Source organism: Ciona robusta, chromosome 8 (assembly GCF_009617815.1).
Source record: "Ciona robusta chromosome 8, ASM961781v2".
Lineage (NCBI taxonomy): Eukaryota > Metazoa > Chordata > Ascidiacea > Phlebobranchia > Cionidae > Ciona > Ciona robusta.
In genome coordinates this window covers 4,203,600-4,229,029 of record NC_143242.1, presented here as the reverse complement: position 1 = coordinate 4,229,029, position 25,430 = coordinate 4,203,600, and the positions used below count along the sequence as shown (strand labels likewise).

The following is a 25,430-nucleotide window of genomic DNA, read 5'->3' as shown; positions in this document are numbered from 1 at the left end:
TCGCTTATGTCATACGGTAACGAAGTTCTTGTAGCAGCGTAAACGTACAGCAAATAATAACATCAATAGTTGTTGAAATATGCTTTGATTAAAATCTATACACATCTTATTGGTTAATTTATTTACAGGTTTAAGTTTAATCATGATATCAAACTCTTACATTGGGATTTTTCTTTTGTCACTTGCTGCAATTGCTTCAGCGACTTTAGTCAATGAAGAAGTTAGCAGAGTGATTGATCTAAAATCTCACTTGGTGAAAGTTACAACAACAGTTATGCTCAAAAACACCGGAAATTCTGCTGTTTCAAACTTCCAGTTCACAGTGGATCCAGCCCATGTTAAACAGTTGGCATACATCTCAATTTCTAAAGTATGTAACTACGACATTGTAAAGTGTTCAAAAGTGTTGTGCGTAAAATAATGTTAAAATATTGAAACAGTAAACATAAAATAACAGACTATACAATCGTACATATTAATGGAAAATTAAAATGTTTGTAAAATTTGAAATGTATGTATTACTGTATCAAACTATTATAATTATATGGTAAACGTAAAATACCGGATTTCAAGTAGGAATTTTACTTAAAATATATTTATCTTGCAGGGCAGTGATGACGATACCAGTTTTAAAATGACAGAAAAAAGTGGAGCTAAAGGAACTTTCACCGTCGCTCTACCTGAGCCATTAAAGTCAAAAGGAACTTTTACATTTACTGCTGATGAAGTCTTTGCAAATGCTTTGAGCCCATTTCCCAAGTATGTCTTGCCACTGGCTTTTTCATAACAGTATACATGTTTACCAACTCATAGTACATAAACTTAATGTATGTATCATACTGTAGCTAAATTTATTTTAATATAAAAAGTACTAGCACTTTTTTAAATGGTGAAAACCCTACAGCATTGCCTAGAAAAACTGATTTTGTTTGTCTCCTTATTTAAGTTTTCGTTCCTTCTTTAGGGAAATCACCCAATCCCAGAACCAGCTAGTCGTTTATCGCGGCAATCATTTCTATTTCTCTCCGTACTTGAGCGAAAGCCAAACAACTAGTGTTGAACTTCCTTCAAGCACAATCGAAACTTTTTCCAAGTTTGGAAATCCTTCACATGAAGATACAACTATCAAGTATGGAGATACCAAAGAATTTGAAAATGTTCCAGCTAACAGTCAGGTCTGCAAGATAGAAGATTCTAGAATATTTACCATAATATAAATTGTCAATATATATTATATACATATAAATTTAGAGCTATTTTAAAAAACATGTCAATAGCAGTTCACATTTGCCCGACCAGGACCTCACCTTTTAGAATTATCTTTAAATTGCCTTTGTCAGATCTAGATCGTAGCAGCCTGGGGTTGTATATCAATTAGTAGATTGTTTAAGAACCTTTTTCATGTCTGTATGGTACCAAGTCCAAAAGTATTCTCAATAGCTTGGAAATTAAGTCTTCTGTAGTCTTTCTTCATTATCTTCAAATAACTTATTAAATCTTATTTCAGAATGCAATGAAAATCCACTATGAAAACAACACTCCATTCCTCACTGTTACCAAACTTGAAAGGGTCATTGAAATTTCCCACTGGGGCAACATAGCTGTGGAGGAAACACTTGATATTAGACACACTGGTGCAAAATTGAAGGGATCGTTCAGTAGATATGACTACCAACGTCAACCCAACAGTGGGGTTTCATCGGTCAAATCATTCAAGACAATTCTTCCAGCTTCAGCTATGGATGTATATTACAGGTATGTTGTTTATAACATGGGCTAGCATTGGTAGAGTTTTGTTGAGGTTTTGACAGCTTGACTTGTTTTATCTTGGTACTTAAATTTCTCCTTCTAGGCAACCTAACAAGACATCAAAAATATATATAACTAAAAATAAACTTAAACTAAATCCGGTAATAGGCAAAAGCATACTAAAAAAACAAATGGGCACGGTTGCACCCTATTTTTTAAAGAAGAGTTGTATCAGTTAATTAATTGGACATATAAGTTATTTCATAACATAATTTATCATAACGTTGATTACTTTTACTTGCAGAGATGAAATCGGAAATATTTCAACTTCAAACTTATACCAAGCTGATGAATCGGTGGATTTGGAGCTCCGACCACGATTCCCATTGTTTGGTGGATGGAAGACGCATTATTACATTGGGTATAACTTGCCAAGCTACAACTATCTATTCACAAGGGGTAAGACCGATGTGTGAGTGTAGGAGTCTAGTTATGAACAAGAAGTAATTTGTTAACTTTTGTAAATGCCTTATTGTAGGTCTTCACCCTTATAACATTGTAAATGTATGCTTACCACTCAACTAACTGTGTGCCTGCTTCCCTTTCCTCCCTTTCTGTGTTTTGCATTTCCGCCTTTTCAGTCATTACTAAATATATCGATCAAGTTGAATTAATGAATGTACAATGTGGATTATGGAGAACTGGGCTAACTTTCTTTGTACTAAACTCTGATAATTGGCTTAATCATGCCTAAACCACAGGTCCAATGGTATAGCTAGTGGTAGGACCTCATACATATAGAATAGTTTGTATACAATGTTAAAACAATGGGCCTTAGGTGACATGTTTGAGTATTTTTCCAACCGTGGTCCCTAGAATCCAGGCAACACGCATCTTTATAGAATCAAATGATCTAAAGTTTGTATCTTTCATTTACCTCCAGGTGATGTGAATGCATTGAAGATGAGGTTCGTGGATCATGTGATGGATGAACAAGTTGTTGAGGATTTTGAACTCAAGATTATTCTTCCTGAAGGTTCAAAGTGAGTTTTGCTAATAGTTTAGTACATTACACTTACGTTTGTGTGCCCGGTGTATATAAGACACCCATGTTATAACTTGACAGTGAGCATAAGGTGTATAAATATACACCATGTGTGTTTAGTGTACAAGAAGATACCTATGTTGTAACTTGACAGTGAGCATGACGTGTATAATTATACCATGTGTGTTTAATGTATAAGAAGACAACCATATGGTAACTCGACAGCGAGCATAAGGTAACCCCTTTACCCACAGGAACATCAAAGCAGACCTCCCGTACTCTGCCGAGCGAGGTGAGGACTCGCTTCACTTCACGTACCTCGACACGGTTGGACGACCAGTCGTTGTTTTCCGCAAGAAAGATTTGGTTGAACAACACATTGATGACTTTGTTGTGAGTTTGAAGATTTCTTGTTTATCTTTTCAAACATTCAAACAGAAGTAATTAAAAAACAGTTTTGTAAAAAATTCCTAATATTTTTAACTCTCTCTCCTGCTTGTAGTAAAACATTTGACTTCTTTTTTATAAAAACTGGTCAGTGGCTTAAAATTACCATTAATAAAAAAACAAAAACTTTTTTACATAAAATTAAACTCACCCCTAAATGGTGCTGAACCTAAATGTCTTGCCTACTTTTCATTTTAAATCATAAATAAATATAAAGTTAAATTTTAATGAAATCCTAAATAAATAAAATCCTTCTTTTTTATTCTAAATTTCACCCTGACCCCCAAAAGTGTTGTATAATTTATAAACTAAAAATTCCAACCTAAATTTCACTGTTCCGCCCTCAGGTGTCTTATTCTTTCAACCGTCTCCTCCTGCTCCAAGAACCTCTCCTCATCGTCGGAGCATTCTTCATCCTCTTCTTCACAGTGATCATCATCGTGCGGCTCGACTTCTCCATCGCTCACGATAAAGTCCTTGAAGCTCGGATGCGAGTGCAAGGAGTCATCGAACAGGTATATTCCAAATTTATCATTTTAGGGTAGATGGTCAACTGTATTTCTGATGCATTGTGTGCGTGTAGGACTCTATAAAATCTTCTTTACTTGCGAAAAGTGCCTGAAAAAAGTAAAACATTTATTAAATTTGAAAAAAGTTGAAATGTTTACCTTTGCAGGATATGATTATATTGAACTGTATATATTACTAGGTCCTATTATATAAATTCCATTATTTTGCTTTTAATTTAAGGTTCAGTCCCACCAAGCAAAGCGACAATCATGTTATGAAGCATACCAAGCTGCTGTGACCAAATATAAGGTAAGAAGCCAAAGTTTTTAATGAATGTGCCACATTAACAATTGGGTTCTCTATATTTGACAATTGTTTATGAGTGTAACTGCATTTTAACAATTTACCCCCTATGACATCACTCCATCCTAGGCATCAAAGGATCACGCAGCTCTTGCCTCCTCTCGTAAGTCCATTGAAAAAGACCACAAGGAGGCGACAAACGCAATTAACCAACTTTCATTGAAACTTCGGGAAGATGCTGCAGAAGCTGCTGATAAAGTAATTCTTTGTTTATTTATTATATTTATTTGTAAATATTTTTTATAGCAGTTTTAGGGTAAGAGGTATATTTACCAAGGGCACACCTGACCTGGGATGTAGGTATATTACCCAAACACTAAGGGTGCTATCATCTTGACCTTACTGAGGCAGTGTATGGACATTTAATAATAGTATTTTCCTTAGGTTCTGTCTTCAGTTCAGTATGACACATAGTAAGAGTGCTTAAGTTTATATTCCATAAAGCAGTTCAAAACCTATTCAGTTCTCAAGCATAAAGATAATGTTCTGTTAAGCAAAGAAGTTTTTGCTGTTAACAGAACATCTTTCAGCGGCTCATCTGGTTTGAAAAAGGACAAATCTTTCCTGGTGCCAGACCAAAATGTAGAAATACACTAGGCTTTTTCATTATTTACATTAGGCCCGGTAGCAGAAGTAATAGAATGATAACGGGAGAGTTATAACAGAAGAGTGTGAGCTACATTTGACCAGTTAGTTAAATCACAGGGTGGAATATATTTGATACCGAAAAAGAAAGTTCTAACAGAAATAATCCGATCAGAGCAACTTGCTGTGAGTAGATTGAAGAAGAAAGCTCCAAGAAAATCATGTGCTTTGCTTTCAATTAAAGATGGGTTTGAAATTCAGCCCGTAATGAGTTACATGAGTGCAAGAATTAGTGCGGTCAGTTCAGTTCACTGGTTTGTAAACTTTTAAAGGTCACCGCATATAAAAAGCAAACTAAAATAAAGGCAATAAAAAAAATAAATTATCAAAAAAAGGAAGCTAACGGTAAAAGCTATTTCTGTAAAATATCAGTTTTATAGGCCTGACTGTTTTACTTTATGTATCCCATGTCATAGTCAAACCATTTTGGCTGCAAAATCTGTTTTTGCCTAGTTACACAATTTTTTATACCACGACTGTGATAAAATTTTGGTACACCACGACTCTAAAAAAAATTCAAAATTTTACACTACGACTGTCATAAAAAATTCGGTACACCACGACCGTGATAAAAATTTTGGTACACCACGACTGTGATAAAAATTTCGGTTTACCACAACTGTGATAAAAAAAATTTAAAAATTTTAAACCACGACTGTAAAAAAAATTTGGTATGCCACAATTAAATAAAAGAATTAAATGCAAAAGTTAACATGTTATAAAAACGTTTCATATGACAGGTTCAACAAATGAACCAGACCGACGCCCTACTTAAAGACAAGTTCGCTAATTCCATCTTACTTGCTGAGAAGCTCGTCCAAAGCAAAATGAGTCGTGAACAATATCTTGAAAATGATGGAAAGAACCAGAAAATCATTGATGATAATATTGCCAAGATTGAAAGCCTGGTTTATTCTCTTTAAAGAAGTAGAAGTTTAAAAAATTTGGTTGAAATTCATTCGAAGCATCACTAAATATATTTGGAAGCAAATACATTGTGTCTTACATCTGTTAGTGAAGTAATAAGTTGGCATTGTTAAAATAAAAGCAAATAAATTTTGATAAAAAAGAGTTTTTAACTAAGTCATTCACATTAGTTTGTTAGGAATGTAGTTAATTCTGATGCATAAGCTTTTATAACTAAGTACTAAACTGCCCTTGTTTGCATATTGTATGCTCACTGTCAAATTATAACCTAGGAGTCCTCTTATGCAGCAGACATATATGGTGTATTAAGTTATACCATTGGTATCCTATATAACAAATACACAAGTTGTTTTCATACACTACCTGATCTCTGTTTCCAAGTATGTCCCTGTACACTACTACTGCCTACACCAACTTCCCAACTATGCACTCCTATAATGGAAGTTTACTGCACAAAACACATGTTCCGCATATGTGGTGTTACCACAAAGGGGGAATAAAGGTAACATCTTTTCCCCAGTTTTCCCATACACACCTCATACTCACTATCAAGTTATGACATGGGTGTTTTCTTATACACTAGATGCACCTGGTGTATTCATACACCCCATGTTTACTGTTGAGTTATGACATGGGTGTCTTCTTATACACCAGACACACATGGTGTATTCATAGACCTCCTGCTTACTGTGAAGTTAAAATCAGACTGTCTGTTGACTCTCGTCAATTAAACTTTGTCTGTTTTCCTTAAATGAGACTTGAACCACAAATGTTGAAGTTGTGCTTTGTGTATTAAGATTTTGATAAAATCAGCTTTAAGTTGGAACGGTTATTATACATCCCCCTTACAATGAAAAAGTCAACTTTAGTAAAACATGATCTCAAATAGAAGAGGCTTAAAAACGAGCGCAATCCTGAATAACAATGGAAACAATGTGTCTTTATTACGTTCGAATTCCCGAACGACGATTTACTATGATGTCATAATAAACACTGAGTTCGATTTGATCAGATGAACACCGGGAGGCAGGCAAGAGTGAGTGTGTGTGAAGCGAAGTGAAAATAAGAAATGCTATTGTTGCTCTTTTGTTACGTCACTGCTCATTATGACATCACACAGTAAGTCTCCTAACACTGGTAATGCGAAAGAGGTGGTCACAAGAGGGAGCTATCTGCAACACTAAATTTTTCGGCCAAACAATGCCACCTAGTGTAAGCAGTTCATCGCTGGTTGCCGCGACAACGAATGGCATCATCCCTGGTTGCGGAACACATGATGACATCATCACAGCTTGCCGTGGCAACATCGGTAGTTGCCAGGACAACGTATGACATCATGAGAGGTCACCTTGATGCTCTCCTGGTTGGCTTTGAACCTTCGGGTTGTTTCTAAGAATGATAATTGTCGTCATTGCCCGGCATCGGAGCTGCAGCATGACTATAACGTAAATTTCAAACAATCAATGCTTAAACTAAGGAGACATGCAGTTAGTTGGGTCAAATCAAACAAACTAATGTGTTGGGTGATGGGATTTAAATTAAACAGGTCATATTTTAGTGACTGACTCTTTTGTTGATATTCAGTTAGCTTTTTTTTAGTAAAATCAATATTTTCAAATGCCATTTGGTATGTTTCAATCCTAGCTCCTATTATTTGCTATATGATATACTCGTGAATAATTGGATGTTTAGTTAAAGACTTGGGCAAAAACTATGATTGGACTTTAATCTGAGATTTAGTGTACAATTAACACACCACATTAATTATAAACTGGGGCATAAGCTAACAACACAGTAATGTTAGATGGAAAATTCCATGCATTGAAATAATTATGTTGTACAATGGTAATGGTTAATACAACATGGGGGAACCCCAAGATATGATATCATGCATGTTAAAATGTTTCTATGGTTAAATTAACATAACATTTTTAATTAGAGTGGAAAATTACTAAAATCATTCTTCTAAAAATTAATGAAAGCATGTTATAACATAACTCTAACCAAAACTTCAAATAGAACGATGTGTTATTACTACTACAGCATTGATTATAAGATGCAATTTACTTTATTACGCAAATAATCCTAAAACTATTTTACAACAAATAATTCTCCACTATTTAACATTATATATGCAATTACATAATTAGATTAAACGGTTTAACGGGGGTTATTCTACATAAGTGAGGTCCTGCAGCATCACATGTCACAAGACTTAGATTTAGGCTTAAGTTAGCTTATTACCCTAACACCCAGGATGCTACAACAAACTCCTATAGTTGATAAGTAGGTCAGAGCAATGTACTTTAATTTTCTTGCCAAATAACCCCCCCCCCCATATATTAGTATCAGTGAGCATTGAACCTGGTATCCTTCGGTTACGATGCAAGCACCTAACCATTCTTAACTAATGCCCTAGCTTAAGAACCTCTTGGTATAAAACAACCAGGACAAGAATAATTACCTGTCGACCAAATAAACGACTGAAGAAACCTTTCTTAGGTGGATTGCTTTGTTGATCATAAGGGGTTAAATCTGGGGTGGGAGAACCATCGGCATTGAACACGTTCAGGTCTTTATAGACTGAAGTTTCACACATCTGTGTTAGGAGGTGGGGTTAGTACAATTTTTGTTGTTGTTTGTGTTTCAGTATACTATGGTTCTACTATCTAGATTCCAGAAGAAATTAATGGCCCAATAAATATTCTCTTAAGAGTGGAGTTTTCAATGAGGTAAAACGTGAGATACAGGGTTATTGTTGCATTGCCAAACACCCAGGGTGCTAACATTAAGATACCACTGAGGCAGTTTATAGACACTTATTAATAAATATTTTTTCTACAAGAGAGGTCTTCAGTAAGGCACAACAATATAACCATACATTGTTACCCCACGCATGCATTATGATGTCACTGACCTCATTCTGCCAAGGTATTGAGACTGAACCTGTTGAAAACTTTGCGTAAAAGTCGTTATCTTTCCCATCAATGGTTACACCTTTAACTGTTGAGAATTGTTCAATATCTAGAACATCTTTGGCATACACTGCATGAGGCTGTGTAACAATAGATATATGTGTTGGAACAATATAAAAATAAATTAGGATGAGGGAAGATAGGACACCTTTTTATTCTATTTTCTTGTCACATTTAGTAGTAAACAAATAACTATAAAACCATATCCTCACGACTGCTATAGACAGTTGTTAATTGTTTAAAACATGATTGGGATATTTGGATATTATGTGCTAAAGGTGTCCCGTCTCCCCCCACAGTACAATACATTTAATTAATCACAACGAAATACCTAACATACAAAAATCAAGCGTTAGTACATTACATAAGGCTGTGTAACAAGTAAAACTGATAAATACATGTTAGGACAATAAAATATCTACAAATTCAAGATCAATTTCTACGAATTATGCAATAGACTAAACTCAAGTCTAGAATACAACTCGTTGGCTGTGATTTTTGTTTGTTACATGTTCCGAAGCACTTGACCCTCACTGTTATTTTGCGACAAAGAATGGTCCAACTTTATGAGCACCAGATTAAGGTCAGATTCACTGAATTCAGCACAGATATATATTCCACTAATATATTTCATATATTAAGTCTACAGAAATTTTTTTTTTTTAACTAAATTTACTTTTAACGTATTTTTATTTAGGGCTGTTTAAGTTCTGATTATTTGAGGCAATACTATGACAAAACTTGATAAAAACTGTTTTAAATCTCAACTATGTTTTTTTAATATCTCACCTGCGAGATTTTTTTTTAAAAGAAGCAGTTTTTAGTTATTAATTTTTAAGAATAGGTTAGTTACGTAACAATTATTCTTATTATAGATGAGTGAGTTAAGATTGTTACATCACAAGGCCTATTAAGAACCTCACAATCAACTGTCATGAATAATAGATGTAAAGATAAAAAAAGAAGTGACTTAAAATCGATGGGAATCGAAAATCATATTACCCGGTCCTGGCTGTAGCTACCGTGTTTAACCAATGCCTCTGAAAGTGGGCCAAAAGCTATTGGGGCGAATTTTTTTATTTTTCAGTAAAATCTAAAGTAACATTGTTAAAAAAGGGGGGACATTGCTAGAAAAAAGGGTGACATTTTTATAATACAGTTACATTCATAGTTGCCAAACATTAAGAACCTCATTGATTAATGTGGTTGCTAAAAGCAATGTACTTTGGCGTAAAAGTAGGTTTAGGTTTAAAACTGGAATAAAAAACGCCCTGTTTTATAAATATGATCGTGTAGTAAGCTCTTTTACATTGAAGATGGACCAAGTTACTACTAAACTCATAAACACTAGCTTTTTGGACAATAACTTGGTGAGTAGTAACCTATTTTACTAGGATAAAAGATTAAGTTAATGTGTTTGGAAATCCAATCATCCAAATATAACTTGGTCCATCATTAGAGTAAAATGGGTTACTATTCAAAAAGTGTGGATCACATTTTGCTGATTATAAGTTAGGTATAAAAACATAACTTGGTCTATCATTATTTAAAATAGGTTACAGAGTAAAACGGATGTACTAGTAAAGCATATAGGTGTATAGGAAATGATAATATAAACATAAACACACCATGGTAGCTCATGTTACATCAAATAACGTGACTGACTGAGTGACTTCCCCTATAATATGCCGGGCATTTTCACAAAAAAAGACAACAAAAAATAAATTTAAATTTTGTACACCACTTTTTACAGGTGTTTATACAAGTTAAGCATTACTTAGTTCACAATGAATTTGTTGGACTAAGTTTTTAGTATAACTAATTTAATAACACTATGCAATATTTTATGAATGTGACCTTGATCTAGTGCTCACGAAGTTGAACGATTCTCGAAAGGAAACAAAAGCCAGAATCAAGCGCTAAGCAATATTTACAGACTTAACCAAGTCCAAGGAAACATATTTAATTGAGTAAAACATATACTTTAAATAATATTCAGTTATAGCAAAAAAAATAATCAAAAACCAACTTACATCTAATTCGAATGGGACTTTATCAAAAGGGGGATTTCCAAAAGGTGCTTTCCCAGTTTCGAGTCTTTTAAAGTTGATGTTTTTAAAAAAAGGGTGAGCTTTTACATCAGATGCACAACTGCCATTTCGACAACCGAGGCGGTCTTTTACATCCTTCTTTAATAACTGCAACACAGGGAGTGTTAGGTGTGTGGTGGTATGGGAATTGCTTTGTGGGGAAGTTAGTAAGCCTATTTTAGTTTCCAGGTGTTGGGGTATAAGTCAAATCTGGCATAAAATTTAAAACCTAAGTCAAAAAGACCTCACCCACATAGAGTAGCTTATAATATAACATATACTTGTTACTAAGCAGAGCATAAATCCAGTAAAGAACTTTAAATTAATTAAAACACTGGAAAAAACTAGCAGCCACCATAATACAGTATAAATAACTTACCAGAAAAAACTAACTACAGGTAGTTCAATGGTTATCTATATGGATTAGAAATTACATATCATTTGCATTTTCAATACTTACCATGGAACAAATACTTTTCGCCTCCTCTGTAAACTTTTCATCATCGTAACTTTCGGTATCTTCCTTCACCCTCCTGTCTACTTCCTCTCGCTTCACTTTTTCCTTTCGTTTACGAAACGGGGCTTGCCCGGCAATCATTTCATAAATAATACACCCAAGTCCAAACCAGTCGGGGCTCATTTCGTATCGCTCGTTACGCACTACTTCTGGGGCTGTGGGCCAAAAAAGGGGGGTAATCAGGGGTTAAAACATGGGGTAATTAAAATATGGGAACAAATATGAGGGCAATAAAGGTTTACCAAACTTGAAAATATGTGGTTATAGCAAAAATATATATTAGATTGTGATACTCTGGCCAATTTAGTATTCTAAAAGTAGAGTATCTACTATTAAAGGTCTATAAACTGCCTCAGTGGGGTCTAGATAGTAGTACCCCCGAGTACTGGATAATATACCTACATACCAGGTCTATATCTTTAAACAGCCTCTTTGTGGTGTAAGCTATCACCCCTTTAAAAGGGTGAAATTTATCTAGAAAGCACCTTTTTTAACAACATAAGGAACCAAAATATCTCACCCATATAACCAACAGTGCCCACCCTTCCCTTGATTTTCTCGCCCGATGGAATTCGAACTGCCAACCCCAGGTCCGATATTCTTATATGACCTGTCAGATACATCATAATGTAGCATTATTTTTACATCATAATCAGTCATTATGTTCCATTAAGGCCGTCAATCTATGATCAATAAAATTATAATGAAACAAAAGAACAGCTGTCGTTAAACCACACATACTTAGCACAAATCCAATTTGACATTATAATTACATACATTACATAATAATGGAAAAATAGCATAATGACATCACAATGGTGAAATAAACATAACAATCACGTACCATGGTCATCAAGAAGAATATTTTCTGGCTTTAAATCTCTGGAAAAAAAAAATCATATTAAATGTAAAACAGATAAAACTATTTTATAGAATATAGCCTTAAACTTGTAAATAATAACTTATAAAATAATATGGGAGAGGAGATATTATGCAGTTACATAATATTCCCACGCAGCTATCTATATCCTTCACCGGTGTAATCCGATTTACTCACACAAGTGATATCCTGAAAGATTATTCACCCAAACGCCCTCCTACACCATATAACTTTATTTATAGACTCGATAACTGAATAGACAACTCCCACAGCCGCAAGGCAAATTGATAAAATGCAATTAAGGCAGAGATAGTCAGACTCCCATTTCTGTTGTAATGTGTACTGATTTATGCAACGCACAAAATTCCTGGGTAGCCTTGCCCACCCTGCCACCCCAGGTTTGGTGCCTATTACCCAGCTTACATACTATTGTAATAACTTAACTGCATTCAATTACAAAAATGTATGTTCCATATACCAACATTTCTTCTGCCATACAGCAGGAAATCTTTTTATCAGAAGAGATGTTTACTTGTACTAACTTATTCACGCACCTGTATACAATACGTTGTTTATGCAGATCATGCAAACCACATGTTATTTCCGCAGAGTAGAATATTGCCCTGTGTATGCTGAAGCCAGGAGCTCCCATGTTATGAATATGAAACTTCAGGTCTCCTCCATTCATTATAGTCAACACTAGGTTCAATGCATCCTTGGTTTCATATGCATACCCAAGACTCACCTTTGTGATGTAATAAGTAATGTTAGTGATGTTATAATGCATTTATTAGGGAACATATATTTTTTAATGTGTCGATCAAAGATATATAATTTATTATAAGTATTATTTTGTTGACACTTTGTTAATACTACTTTTAAAATCTTTAACATACTAAAGTGTCCCTTAAACACACCTTGAACTTATAAAAACATCTGCGAAAAAATGTGTCCCAATTTTAAGCTTATTGTTAAATTGAATTGTAGTGTTACAACACAAAATACACAATAATATAGCATTGTTACATCATTGCTGCGGGATTGTTTTGCAATACACACTGTGGATCAATATGGTTTGTTTGAACTTTAGAAAGGATTGTTTTATCTTTTCCTTTTTAATTAAAATTAAATATTTATCACATTTGGAATAAAAGAATAAAATAAAAGTCGATTTATTTCAAGGCCAATATATCAGAAGTCAAACAGATTATTGGATAAAATAACATTAACTTGCGAAAAATTCAAAATTATTAGTCAAAGCTTGGTACACTTAAATCTAAAACAGCATTTCCGGAAAACTTATTTTTGTACCGGCATTTTAGCATTCTCTTCAGGTCACTTTAATTTAATTAGGATACCCGTAAAAGCATTTTCCTATTTATAAAACAATTTACTAGAAAAGAAGTTAATTATATTATGTAAAGTTCGTACTTTTAAAAGGAGTGAATTATACCGGGACAGATTTAGCTCAGTACCATACATACATTGTATATTGTACACCTTTTTATTTTACATGGGTGAGGTCTTACAACAGGACACGACAACACGTCAGGTAACATAAGCTTTATGTCAGACTGGCTCCACTACATTACTTCAAACACTATATACATTTCAATATAGTGGGTATAATGGAAAAAATCTTCCCCACAAAATTACAAATATGGTAACTTGTAAGCGGTCACAAGGTATGTGAAACAAACAGAACACCTGTGCTATAATGACTGTAATTGCCCCACTGCGCAGAGATAAATAAGTTAGATTCATTAATTGAATACTCACCACAAATCTACTATTGACGGATTCTAATATTTGCTTCTCATTTAAAGCCATTGCTTCTCCTTTTCGTTTTTTTATTCTTTTCTTTTCCAGTCGTTTACAAGCATACATCTTTCCACTGCTACGAACTTGGCATGCACACACCTGGAGTAAAGTGTTATATATCATGTAAGCAATGGCATATCCAGGGGGTTTAGGGGTCGTAACCCCTTTTTTTAAATATATTTTTTTATAAATACTTTTCTTTTTTGGCTGTGCAACTTTATGCAAGCTAAGATTTCAAAAAAAACTATTGGCCGGGTAACTTTTAACAGTGATATATATGTAAAAGAAGGTTTAAATTAAAGACACCAACTGACAATAATTATTAGCTCACACATTACTAGTATTTCATACACCCTAATTTCTTGTGTGTCAAAATACAGATTGGTATGCTAAGTGACTTTCAAATCCATTGTAGCACTCTGGTTCCTCGTTGTAATTGGCAAATTCTAGCTCAAATCTATGTGGTTACTGTTTTTGGATTATTTGTGTAATTATGTACAAACACAAAACATATTGTGATGTAATAGAACAGAGTAACATCTAAGCTAAATGGGTTTATTTACAATCGCTATTGTTATGTCATCAATGCTGGGAAAATAAACCACATGACATCACAATGGCTTTTTGTAATGTAAAATGAGAACATGGTTGTTTGATTTCTATGAAAGTAATACGGCTCATTGAAAAATTTAGCTGGTGACGTTTTAAGACATATATATCGTTGGTTCATAAAAGAGTCAACGATATAAATAGTTTCATAAATCTAACTTGGCACATATGTATCTCTTCAGTAGCTCAACTATTTGCATTAAAGTTGCAACCACGGTAAAGTCACTTAAGTCCAATCATACTGATATTAAAAAAGGAAAAAACAAGATACACCTAGTATAAACATAACGGAGCACCAATGTAGTGTTTTATAAAAGCGAACATTAAAAAAACGGCAATACTACAAACAAACAAGTTAAACCTTTAACAAACCAGATAACCGAACACATTCAGTCATTTAAAACTCTGATTTCATTCACAAAATAAACTTTAGAACAAGTTTTGTGATTTTATACCAGGGTGGTTCTTAATCATTTAACTCTCAAGCATAAATGACTGTTTTATGTGACTACAGGTTGCATTGTAAGCCAATGAATATTCAGTTTTAGGAGATTTCCAACTGATTTTTTACCCATGACAAAAGTTTGGGTCTCAAATTGCAATCTATAGTTTAGAAACCACAGTTCTAATGATCCATATAGTCAGGGATAGACTGTTCAATACATACAAGAAAGAAAGTGACAAACCACTTGAAATATTGTAATCCAAACAGAGCAGAAAACGTTGTTTTATTAAATTGTGTGGAGTGCGTGTATAAAGCATCCACGAGTATTAGAGAAAGGCCTATAGCAACAACAGAAGCACTAATGGATAAGAACGCATTCCTTTTTACTCTTTACATAAATCTTAAATAGAAAGAAACCAAAATACACCTTGCTAAAATGGCAAATCAGGTGCTTTTAAAGACACACTTAACCCCATGGCCTTCTACTCCATTAATAAAATATTATATCTGTTATTTTATCCACCTCAACAAGGCTATGCAAAGGTCACCTTGTAGTTCAAGAATAAACGCTATATGTTAACCTTAAAAGGGGAATTTTAATACTGTTTAAGAAACCGGAGTTTAAAGTTATGGTTGTGTTTAAAGTATGAAGAATAACAACGCAAAAAAAAACAACTGTTTGACATAAATAAATACATTGGGATTTGGAACACACCTGAGATCAATAAATGGTGGACCAAACCTGACCTAAACAAACACTGTTGTAGGTAGACGCTTAATGCTGATATAACTGTTCTATAAGGGTGAGGTCTTAGGTCCCCAAGATAAATGACGGAAGACCTTGTATCTAGGCTAAAGTTGCCTCAATTTATATAGAACAGTTATGTTTGCATTAGGTGTCTACCTGGAAATAAGGCCAGAGTTGCTCAGGATAAAAGCATTTAGTTAAAAAATCACTTAAATAGCAGGGCATGTCAAGGACCTGGAATTTAGGCTCAACCTACTACCCGGACACCCTGAATGTAATGAAGTTGTAATAATAATGACACAGTGACTAGTGACACTTACCTCCCCAAACCCTCCTTTGCCTAGTACTCTGTATTGTCGGAAGGTGTTTTTGGTCACTGGTTGTCTGTGAATGGGAAATAAAATAAAACTGTTTTATAAAAAAAATAAAAAAGTAGTCTTATTATACCCATTATAATAATATATTGAAAAAATAAAGGTTTATTATTAAAAATATGCAGTTTAAGCAGAATTTTGTATTAAAACCTGTATTAAACTGTAAATTCAAACATTGGTTTATTTGGTATTATTGTACTAAATAATAAATATGCCCACTATTTCATAAAAAATGAACAGGTTTATAAGGACCTATACTACTACTACCAGTTGGCACTTAAGGTTAAATTTAGCACCATGTAAAATTAATTTTGCCATATATTATCAAACCCCTTATCATGAGAGACTGGTTTGACAATAAGTGTTATAATGACTATGTTATGTCAGACCGTCACTGACCACTATATAGGTTTAATACAAGGTTTTACTAACTGTGTGCCTAAATTGGCATTTTGGGGGCTACACTTTTATAAATTAAATTTTAGTGTGCAAAAACACATACAGTATACAATGAGCATGAAAAGTTTATAAATAACTGCTATAAAACTATAAAAAAAACTAAGAAATATATAATGAATCATAGATAGAAATGTAAAAAATACATTCCAGAGATGGGAAGTACCTTTCCAACCATTTCCATTGAAGGAACCTTGAAAAGTAGATGCTGTCACAAAATTCTTTGAAGGGTTGCCCGCTGAGGTAGTTTGTAATGGCGCTGCCAATAAAAGGGATTGTTTGCATATAAAGGAGGTAAAGTACACATATACTATGAGGTCATAGAGCAAGTTTCATGATGTCAAAATGCAAACATTGTGATGTCAAACACTTGACTGGAGTGTAGACACGATAGTGATGACATAATACGCATTGTTTGAACATCAATGTAAAGTTTAAGATTTGTTTGTTTAATTGACGGTGTGCGTCACTGTGCGACGTACACACGTAGATGTGTAACGAGCATGTTTGCTCAACGAACCCAACATTACCAAAGTACAAGCCATTGCGGGTAAATCAGGACATTCACATAACGTCATTTCATATTTACATTTCTCATCTACGCACGTGTTAGCTTGTAAATCTGTTTAACGTTGCTCGGTTTACGTGTTTCATGAAACTTGGATTGCATAACCATAAATGTGATTTTATATACTGTACTTTGGAGTTAAATAAGGGTTGATGCCAAGTTAGGGAGTAATGGGGGCGTGTCTCGTGTCTGTATCACGAACTGTACAGCAAAGGTGGACTTGGGATTTAGGTCAGAGTTGACCTATTACCCCAACAGGTTATTGGTAACTAATTTTTAGAAAAGAGGGATTTTTTTAACATAATGCATCTAAAACAATGGAACAATTAAAAAAGATTTTTTTGGAATAATGGACCAACTCTGTGCTTCTGGACTAAATTTAAGGTGATATGTCCATCTTCACCAATTCAGACTAAAAAAGGATTTCTGCCTAACAATCTAACCTTGAACACTCGGAAAATAAATCCTGGTTAAGTTCCTCTTGGTCGCACTCTGGTGGAGCTTTTAATCGCTCCTCGATCGCGTCGATCATTTCATTCGTTACGGTAGGTGGGAGAACACCATTGCTGGTCTGTAGGGAAAGGATAAGGTTAATTGTGTGGGATAAAAAAACTGGTAAAAACTTTTCTTGAATCATTAAGAATTTCTTGTGACATTGTTAAAATGCAACAAAATTTTGGGCGACATTGCTAAAATGCAACAAAATCTTGGGTGACACTATTAAAATGCAGTTACACTCAGCTGTCATGTCCAAACATACGGTCAATGTTAGGTAACTGGGATAAGTCACCCTGACTTTTGAAACAGGGGTGGCATTATGTTATGGAGCCCTTGTGTTTAGCATTATACAGCCTTTTCCCCTCTTTAAAAGTGCATAAACATACAAGCATAGCTAACAGCCTAACGCATATTGCATTCACAACATTAATTAATTAGTTTTTTTCTGTACAAACAAAGCAAAAAAAAGCCTTTTACGCATGATAATCACTTATGTAACTCGTGACTGTTGGCATGGGAGTGGCAACCATGGATAAGTCAGGTTAAACCAACAAAGAGAGATGCCTCAGTTTTCACACATTGTAATATAGTTGCTTAAATGTGAGCATGAAGCATGGGAGTTACTGAACAGTTGGAATTTAAACCACACTATAGACCTACCACTACGATTGTCTGCTGTTAAAACACTAGACCAACATAGTTAATCTAATTTTACATACATTACAATTTCTTACACAAGACCAGACAAATTTTCAAAAACAAGTTTTAAAACTTTGTAAATAAATTCCATGAGTATAAACTAGTTAAAATTGATTTTATGTTCTGCTTTAAAATAGGTGAATATTATTTATTCCAAAAATGTTATGCAAAATTTTGTTTATTATTAAATTTCCCAATGTAAGTTAATATTACAAGGTATAAAAGTAATTATAACTTATCCATATGACATTAGTGCATGAACATATGATTGATTATTTATTGTAAGATTTGACGAGAAACAAAGTCGTGTGTTTTGTCATAATAGCAGTGAGGAAATGGCAGACATAGGTGGCTCTCCGGACGTTACTTCATGAACTGTTTGTTCGTAATAACAACAAACAAAAGGGATTGTTAACACAAAATGTTGACTGTGATTGATTAGTTATAAACTTCGTATTTGTAACTGTCTCAAGTGAAATATGATATTATAATAAGGTTTATAATAATCTATGTCCAATACAACAACATATATATGTAAATACACAATAAAAATAAGCAGTTTAGGTGTGTTTGCATCAATGAAAATTTGACTCTAAATCTGTACAACTCACCCTTTCTTTCAAATATTTGTCAAACACAGTTTGAGCGACTTGTCTTCGATCTTCCAGCAACGTTTCTTCATAGTTTCTCTGTTACAAAAAACATTATGACATCACACATAATTATCTATTGATGATCACAGTTTTTACCCAATCAAATATTTAAAGTGTTAAATTATGTTTCCCAATCCTTTATGAAAGTTGTGGAAAATGTATTCATATACAATTAACATCTAGAATACAAAACAAAACTAATAAACTGAAAACATTAAAAAGTTTTAGATAAATTTCAAATATTTCTATATATTATTTATAAATTGCTTTTTAAATTATTTTTTGTAGCCGTGAAAAGAGCTTTAAAACCCATTGTTCAAAAGCTTTGGCATACAGTCTAAAGCAGTTGTAAAGTTTTACCATCTGTTCCAGACATTCACGGCAAATTGAAAGTTCAGATTGGGTTTCACAGAAAAGTTGAAACAAGCGTTGACCGATTGGTTGATCTTCACATATTGAAGTATATTCTGGCTCTGTGAGGATAAATTGATCATACGTTGTATTGGTTTCATTAACAGACTATGATATACCATCTATGATGTTTCAAATTAAGTCAAAATGCTAAGATATACAGACCGAGTGACATGTGTGTTACAATTATATTGGCAGCTTATGTATGATATTAATGGCCTCTTAGGCAACTTGGCCCACATTCAGCAGTCTAAACTATATTTTACCTGTTTATTCTTCACAAAAGGCTTTTATTTAGTGTTTTATATAGTAAGCACCTATTGTCACCGCCTCTAATACAACAAGCTACAATCATGAATAAGGAGTCTGCCTCTATATCAACCATGGTTAATGGGGGTGTAGATATTCATTGTTTTATACAGGAAAGAAATAAATCACCTATTGTTCGCCGCAGGTCCTCCGTGAGACTAATGTGAGGAAATTTCATCATTTCTCGCCATTTCTTGCTCTTCCCTTTCCTTTTACCACCTCCCCCTTAAACAAGATAACAATTATGGCAAATTTTATAAAAATAACAAAACTTGTTTTTTCACATTTTTCCGAAAATATTAAAAATGTAATAAAGTTATTTCAAAATATTTTACACATAACCCAAAATGAGTTATCGGTTTCTAAAAAACATCACATACTTTACAAAATTTCCAATTAATTTCACATGTCAAGCAGAATGTAAAATCGAATTCGTTAACATGTTTTGTGGATTAATTCCAATAAAAACAACAACATATTACTATATTAGGATTACAATGAAGAACAAAAAACAACACAAACACCATGCAAAATGTTAAACACAACAAATACATATGCTGCAAACAAAATTATAAAAATCATAATCATATGCATAAGTGTGTCAAACAAATGAAACCGAAAGATATTATCGCAACCTTAGCAAAGTGAAAAGGTCAGCAGAGTAACATGATAGTATGGCCAGCGTATGGACAGTAGGCACAAATGCCATCAATACATAAAATCCTATTGGACCTCGTATTAGGGCTCGTGCCAAGCTTTTCGTTGAAGCTCTGCGCTCGGCGAACCCGAGCTTTTACATTCTTAGCACATCCCTAATTGGACCCCCAGCAATTTTTCTTGATCAGTACAAAACCTACGTGGTTATGCAGATACATTGTAGTATTATAACATGAAATATACATACAGTGTAATCATTCATAAATGTGACACCATTTTATTATATTAATTTAATGCAAACTCGTTCTCTTGCAAATTACATTTAATTGAAGGTTACACTACACATTAGCACCATTAACAGTTTTTAAAATCAATGTTGTTATAATGTATCTTAATTGATCCTACATCAGCTATTTATGAATCTATTGATTAGAAACATCAATGAAAGATATAAACAACATTTACATGAGAGGTGCATTAACAAGTAATTAACTAAATCATAATGTATAAACCACTATACTCAGCACATTTATTGTTCAAACATTAAACAAAGGACAAAGTATCCATTATAAGGAATCAACTTAACATATAATGGGATTTGTAAATGGACTATTTATTGGGAAACCAGTTGTCTGAAGTGAAAACATTTTTTTATGAACATTTAGTCATTGACACTAGTTTCACAAATTTTGATTGGGATAATGCCACATTTATTAGCGAATCTGTTTGCAGAACGAAAAATAAAAAATTAACAAAAACACATTTTAACAAAAGGATGCCACAGAACTGAAACAAAATTAAAACAGGATGGTAGTCTTGCAGTTAATAAGTATTAAGTGAAAATTATACAAAATATGGCTAACAAAAATACACATTGAAATTATTTGAATATAAATACAGTTGAGTATAATAACATTATCTTTTGTACACACTGGTATTTTAATACAAGCTGATAAAAAAGGGTAAAATGTAACATTGTTAAATAGCTTGCTGATGTATGATGCGTTGAATGTGAATATGAATTTATTTTGTGTGTTTCATAGTTAGTGATGTTACAACACAAAACAAAACATGCGAACTCAATATTCTGAACATGCATATTACCTGCTGATACTGTAGGAAACATGTGGAAAATATAAATGGATTAGAAAACATGGAAACAGTTTATAAATTAAACTGATAACTCAATATAAGTTAGCATATGTAAGGGCATTGGACAACACCTAAAAAGTGCATATATACACTTAAAAAAAAATAAAACGAATATTTTAAGAACTGTAGTGACAAACAGTATATACATGAAAAAAATTCTATACAACCTAACACACTTTATATATATATGCATTACATACACTGCGGATTGCTTGTATTATTTATACATAAGCCTGGTATATTCCTTGGCACCACAAGCAACAATTATGCAGTCTCGCTGTAGACAAACACATTGCATTTATTGATGGGCGATACCTATGACCATTACCCCCATTGTAATTGGACAGATCTCTGAGCCTCATAACAACTAATTCATTGGATTTTTAAAAAAACTATACATTTACTATATAATACAAAGGTCAACGGTAAGACATTATGTTAAACCAAAATTTATTTGTAAAATGTAAATGTGATTTATTATACTAAAGTGACAAAGTTCTATCAATGTTTAAAGTTTACCCAATGAGTTATGGACAACAATTAGGGTAAACTTCTCAGTTCTGGATAGTTTAGTTTATGGTTCAGAAGTGTTATCCCAACAAATCACTGACACAAAAGCTCAAATTCATCAGCCTTCTGTGTGCCAAGTGTCCCTTTAAACTAAGATCCCAAATTAGGAGTGCACACATGAAATTTAACTGAGTGACAATTAATTGATAAAAGTAATTAATCAAGTAGGTCTTTTATTCCCTGTAGAGGCAGATTCTTTAATGAGATTAAGAACACTCAACAAATACAAAGCAAACTATATAAAGATACCGGATTATTTAGGTATGTATAACAAAATCCACTGGTTATTCATAACTAATACAAATTATGATTTATGTCAAATACACCAATAATGTTCATTCTGCATATTAATTTTAATATCCTTTTTCTTTAATATTAAACACCTGAAAAACACACAGTGCACTTTACCAAGTTTTAGATGTGTGTTTTCTTTTATCAGTAATACATATTTACCAAACAAACAAATCTTATTTGTAATTCAATCAATTTAAAGTCTGCACAGACAAAATTAATAAGCAAACTGACATTCTAGAGAAATGAAAGTTTTACCAAGTGGTTCGGACCGAATCCAGTTTACCCAATGCAAAACCCAATTTACAACTGCTTATATATATATACATGTAAAACCATGAAACTCATTTATTATTTGGAAGTTAGAGACTTTAATTTGGTGGGTTTAGCCATAAGAGCTTGTAGTCTGTAACCCAGTTAAAAATATTAATATTAGGTAATAACCCTATTAAATTGGTTTATAAAAGAACATAGCATTGTTAAATATTAAACTACCATAAAGGAACGACAAAGTATGTCCAACTTATTTTTATCAGAAGAACTATTTGGTAACATTTCTTGTATATTGGAATTGGACTTTGCAGTATGCAAGACGCAATTCAAATGGTTATGCTCACAGAACTATAGGAGCTGCAATAGAAATGCAGCATGCAAAACTTTATCTACCCACACATGAATATCTATGACACAAAGCAATATTCTATCAATGACACAAAGACTTCAATGAATTATTTATCACGTTATGCATAAATACAGTTTGAAACAACTTGAATAAATGCAGAGCAGAGTAGTTTGACATACCAAAATACCACTTTTATGCTTCACATTGTACATATACTGAATACATATGCATATTTATGGCCATTGTAAGCATATTTATTAATCTAAGGTATCATATTTACTAAAAACCGGTAAAAATACCGTACGTAATTATATAAATGTGTAAGTTAAGGCTTACCTTCTCTGGCTTTAAGGTAAACGGTGTTAGCAACGATATTTTCTAATTCCATATCCATCATTTGTGTATAATGCTGGAGACAGTTACTTTCAAACAACTATTGCACAGTAAACATTAATCGTCGGCATTCTACGAAAGACGAATTTCGGATTTCTTCTCAGTCTCGGGTGTGGTGAATAGGCGTAAGTAATCGAGCGAGTCGATGAAGAATCCACCGACCGTTGGTCGTCTCAAAAGACAAATCGACTTCTTCAGTTATAAAGCTCGCACAGTAATAATATCGTACAAGAAAAAATATAAATATGAACAAAAAAAACAGCTTGTACAACAATCTGTAGTTGGTACGAATAAAATTTTACTGTAATTACACTTAAAAGTGACATAATCACCTATTATAATTGTTTAAAGCCATTTCGCATACGATTTATCCCAAACTCGTAAAAGTTTTAAATAAAAGATTAATATACAGCTTACATATATATCTTTAAATGGGTAAACCAAATTCGAGTAATTTTGTAAGCAAGAATGATAACTATGTGTTTAAAATTACAAGGAAATATACAATAGTTATAATAGTGGTCCTTATAAAAATCAATTGAGAATTGAGGTGGCCCTTCCATAATATATTAATGAGAAAACAGAAACATATGTTCTACTGTTTATTTGGACGACGAGCTGTTAATATCACACCTAGCCAAAAACACAACATCTGTGGTTATAGCTACGTTGATAATAAATATAGTATTTAATACAAGGAAAGCAACCGCGACGACAGAGTTTACGTTTAATTTTAAGCTGTACCAGCACTACCATAATATTCACTTTACCTCGCTTTGAGTCGTGTCACTCATTGTCATTATGACCCATACTGTACATATTATACAACATTTCCCCCACACACAATTGGGAAAGAGTATCAAGAAACATTTACCCACACAGTGAATGACGTATAACTCGTTTTAATTTAGAATTGCTCCGCCACACCAGATAAATAAGTGACCCTTATTCATTTGTCCAATAGTTTCGAACGGGTTAAATTTTTTATCATCAATTCAAAGACTTCACCCCAATGTGTTAGCTGTTATACGGGTATAAGGTCTATGAAGCCAAAAACCCATCTTATAGGCTATAACGAATGTCGTTCTAGCATTAATAAAAACAAGTAACTATACGTCTGAAAAAAACTTATTTTCTAAATAAACCAAACTCAGTACAACTGTTTCGTTATTAAACATAAATTCATATTAACGCCGACTACAGTACAAGATGCACCCAAACTTAAGGTCAGGCTGTATTGTTTGTTTTGAGATCTCACTAAATGCCTTTGGCGGTTCAACCGATGTTTTTCAATTGGTTTAACTGAGAGTGACATCAACTTTACGCGTGAAATCGTTAACAACATTGTGGTTGGCGTAACCAACGAATAAAGTGCCTTATTATGGCATAGTGCTGATGTCATACTAGTTATCATAGGTGAAGCGACCACACATCTAACAACTATCCGATTGTATATAATTTTACCCACCCGGGAGCGTTTTTTAAAAGCTGTTGTTTTGGCGCCGTGGTATGTTTTTTTTCGTTATTATATTTTATAAAACAACAACAAAATCAAAAATATAATCACCCACAAATTTACATCTGCTGGGGTAACTCGTAAGCGGGCACGAGGTATAAGAAAACAGAACATCAGGGTAATAACGACTCTTATTGTCCCGACACGCGGGAATAAATCCGTAAAGTTTATTCATTTATTAGTTATCTATACTACCATAAAAGAAATAGCCTTTCAAATAAAATCGTTCATTGTTTAGGATGTTACAAACACAGTAAAAATTATTTTAAACTTTATTTTAGTTTAATGCCCATCGTTTTTTGTGTCCAACACGACTGCGACATCTCTTTCTTCTTTTCTAAACTAAAACAGAGTAACTGCTGTATGCCGTTCCAGTACCGAATGCTGCTACTGCACCAAGCCAAAAAGAAATCCGAAACTAATAGATTATGTACGGCGTACGCGCTCTAGCGAAAATTCTCCAAGTAATTTCTAAACACCAGGTAGCACT

The 25,430-nt window shown here is 33.4% G+C and overlaps 2 protein-coding genes across 6 annotated transcripts; one reads left to right on the top strand and one right to left on the bottom strand.

The window, feature by feature from the left end:
* The first annotated feature begins 103 nt into the window (after positions 1-103).
* LOC149732480 (dolichyl-diphosphooligosaccharide--protein glycosyltransferase subunit 1-like) lies at positions 104-5,752 on the top strand. Of its 2 annotated transcripts, XM_089883285.1 has the most exons (12): positions 104-370; positions 608-759; positions 965-1,175; positions 1,508-1,755; positions 2,054-2,208; positions 2,693-2,792; positions 3,049-3,187; positions 3,589-3,756; positions 3,992-4,060; positions 4,184-4,312; positions 4,820-4,996; positions 5,500-5,752. In XM_089883285.1, exons 1-12 carry the CDS (start codon positions 143-145, stop codon positions 5,680-5,682), a joined length of 1,959 nt encoding a protein of 652 aa, XP_089739411.1. In that variant the 5' UTR covers positions 104-142; the 3' UTR covers positions 5,683-5,752. The 2 variants fall into 2 exon arrangements, with proteins under 2 accessions (XP_089739411.1, XP_089739412.1); XM_089883286.1 differs by lacking the exon at positions 4,820-4,996 and having other exon boundaries at positions 105-370.
* On the bottom strand, positions 3,589-23,568 carry LOC149732479 (G protein-coupled receptor kinase 6-like). 4 transcript variants are annotated; one of them, XM_089883287.1, is made up of 17 exons: positions 23,368-23,559; positions 21,501-21,509; positions 19,869-19,964; positions 19,380-19,492; positions 18,978-19,055; positions 17,613-17,740; positions 16,768-16,860; positions 16,092-16,155; positions 13,928-14,068; positions 12,703-12,893; positions 12,113-12,150; positions 11,789-11,878; positions 11,212-11,423; positions 10,695-10,859; positions 8,604-8,741; positions 8,151-8,285; positions 3,589-7,075 (listed from the first exon to the last, which is right to left on the bottom strand). In XM_089883287.1, the coding sequence occupies exons 1-17, from the start codon at positions 23,426-23,428 to the stop codon at positions 7,031-7,033; spliced, it is 1,797 nt and encodes a 598-aa protein (XP_089739413.1). In that variant the 5' UTR covers positions 23,429-23,559; the 3' UTR covers positions 3,589-7,030. The 4 variants fall into 4 exon arrangements, with proteins under 4 accessions (XP_089739413.1, XP_089739415.1, XP_089739416.1 ...); XM_089883289.1 differs by having other exon boundaries at positions 3,589-7,124; positions 23,368-23,558; XM_089883290.1 differs by lacking the exon at positions 8,604-8,741 and having other exon boundaries at positions 23,368-23,568.
* Between the last annotated feature and the right edge of the window lie 1,862 nt (positions 23,569-25,430).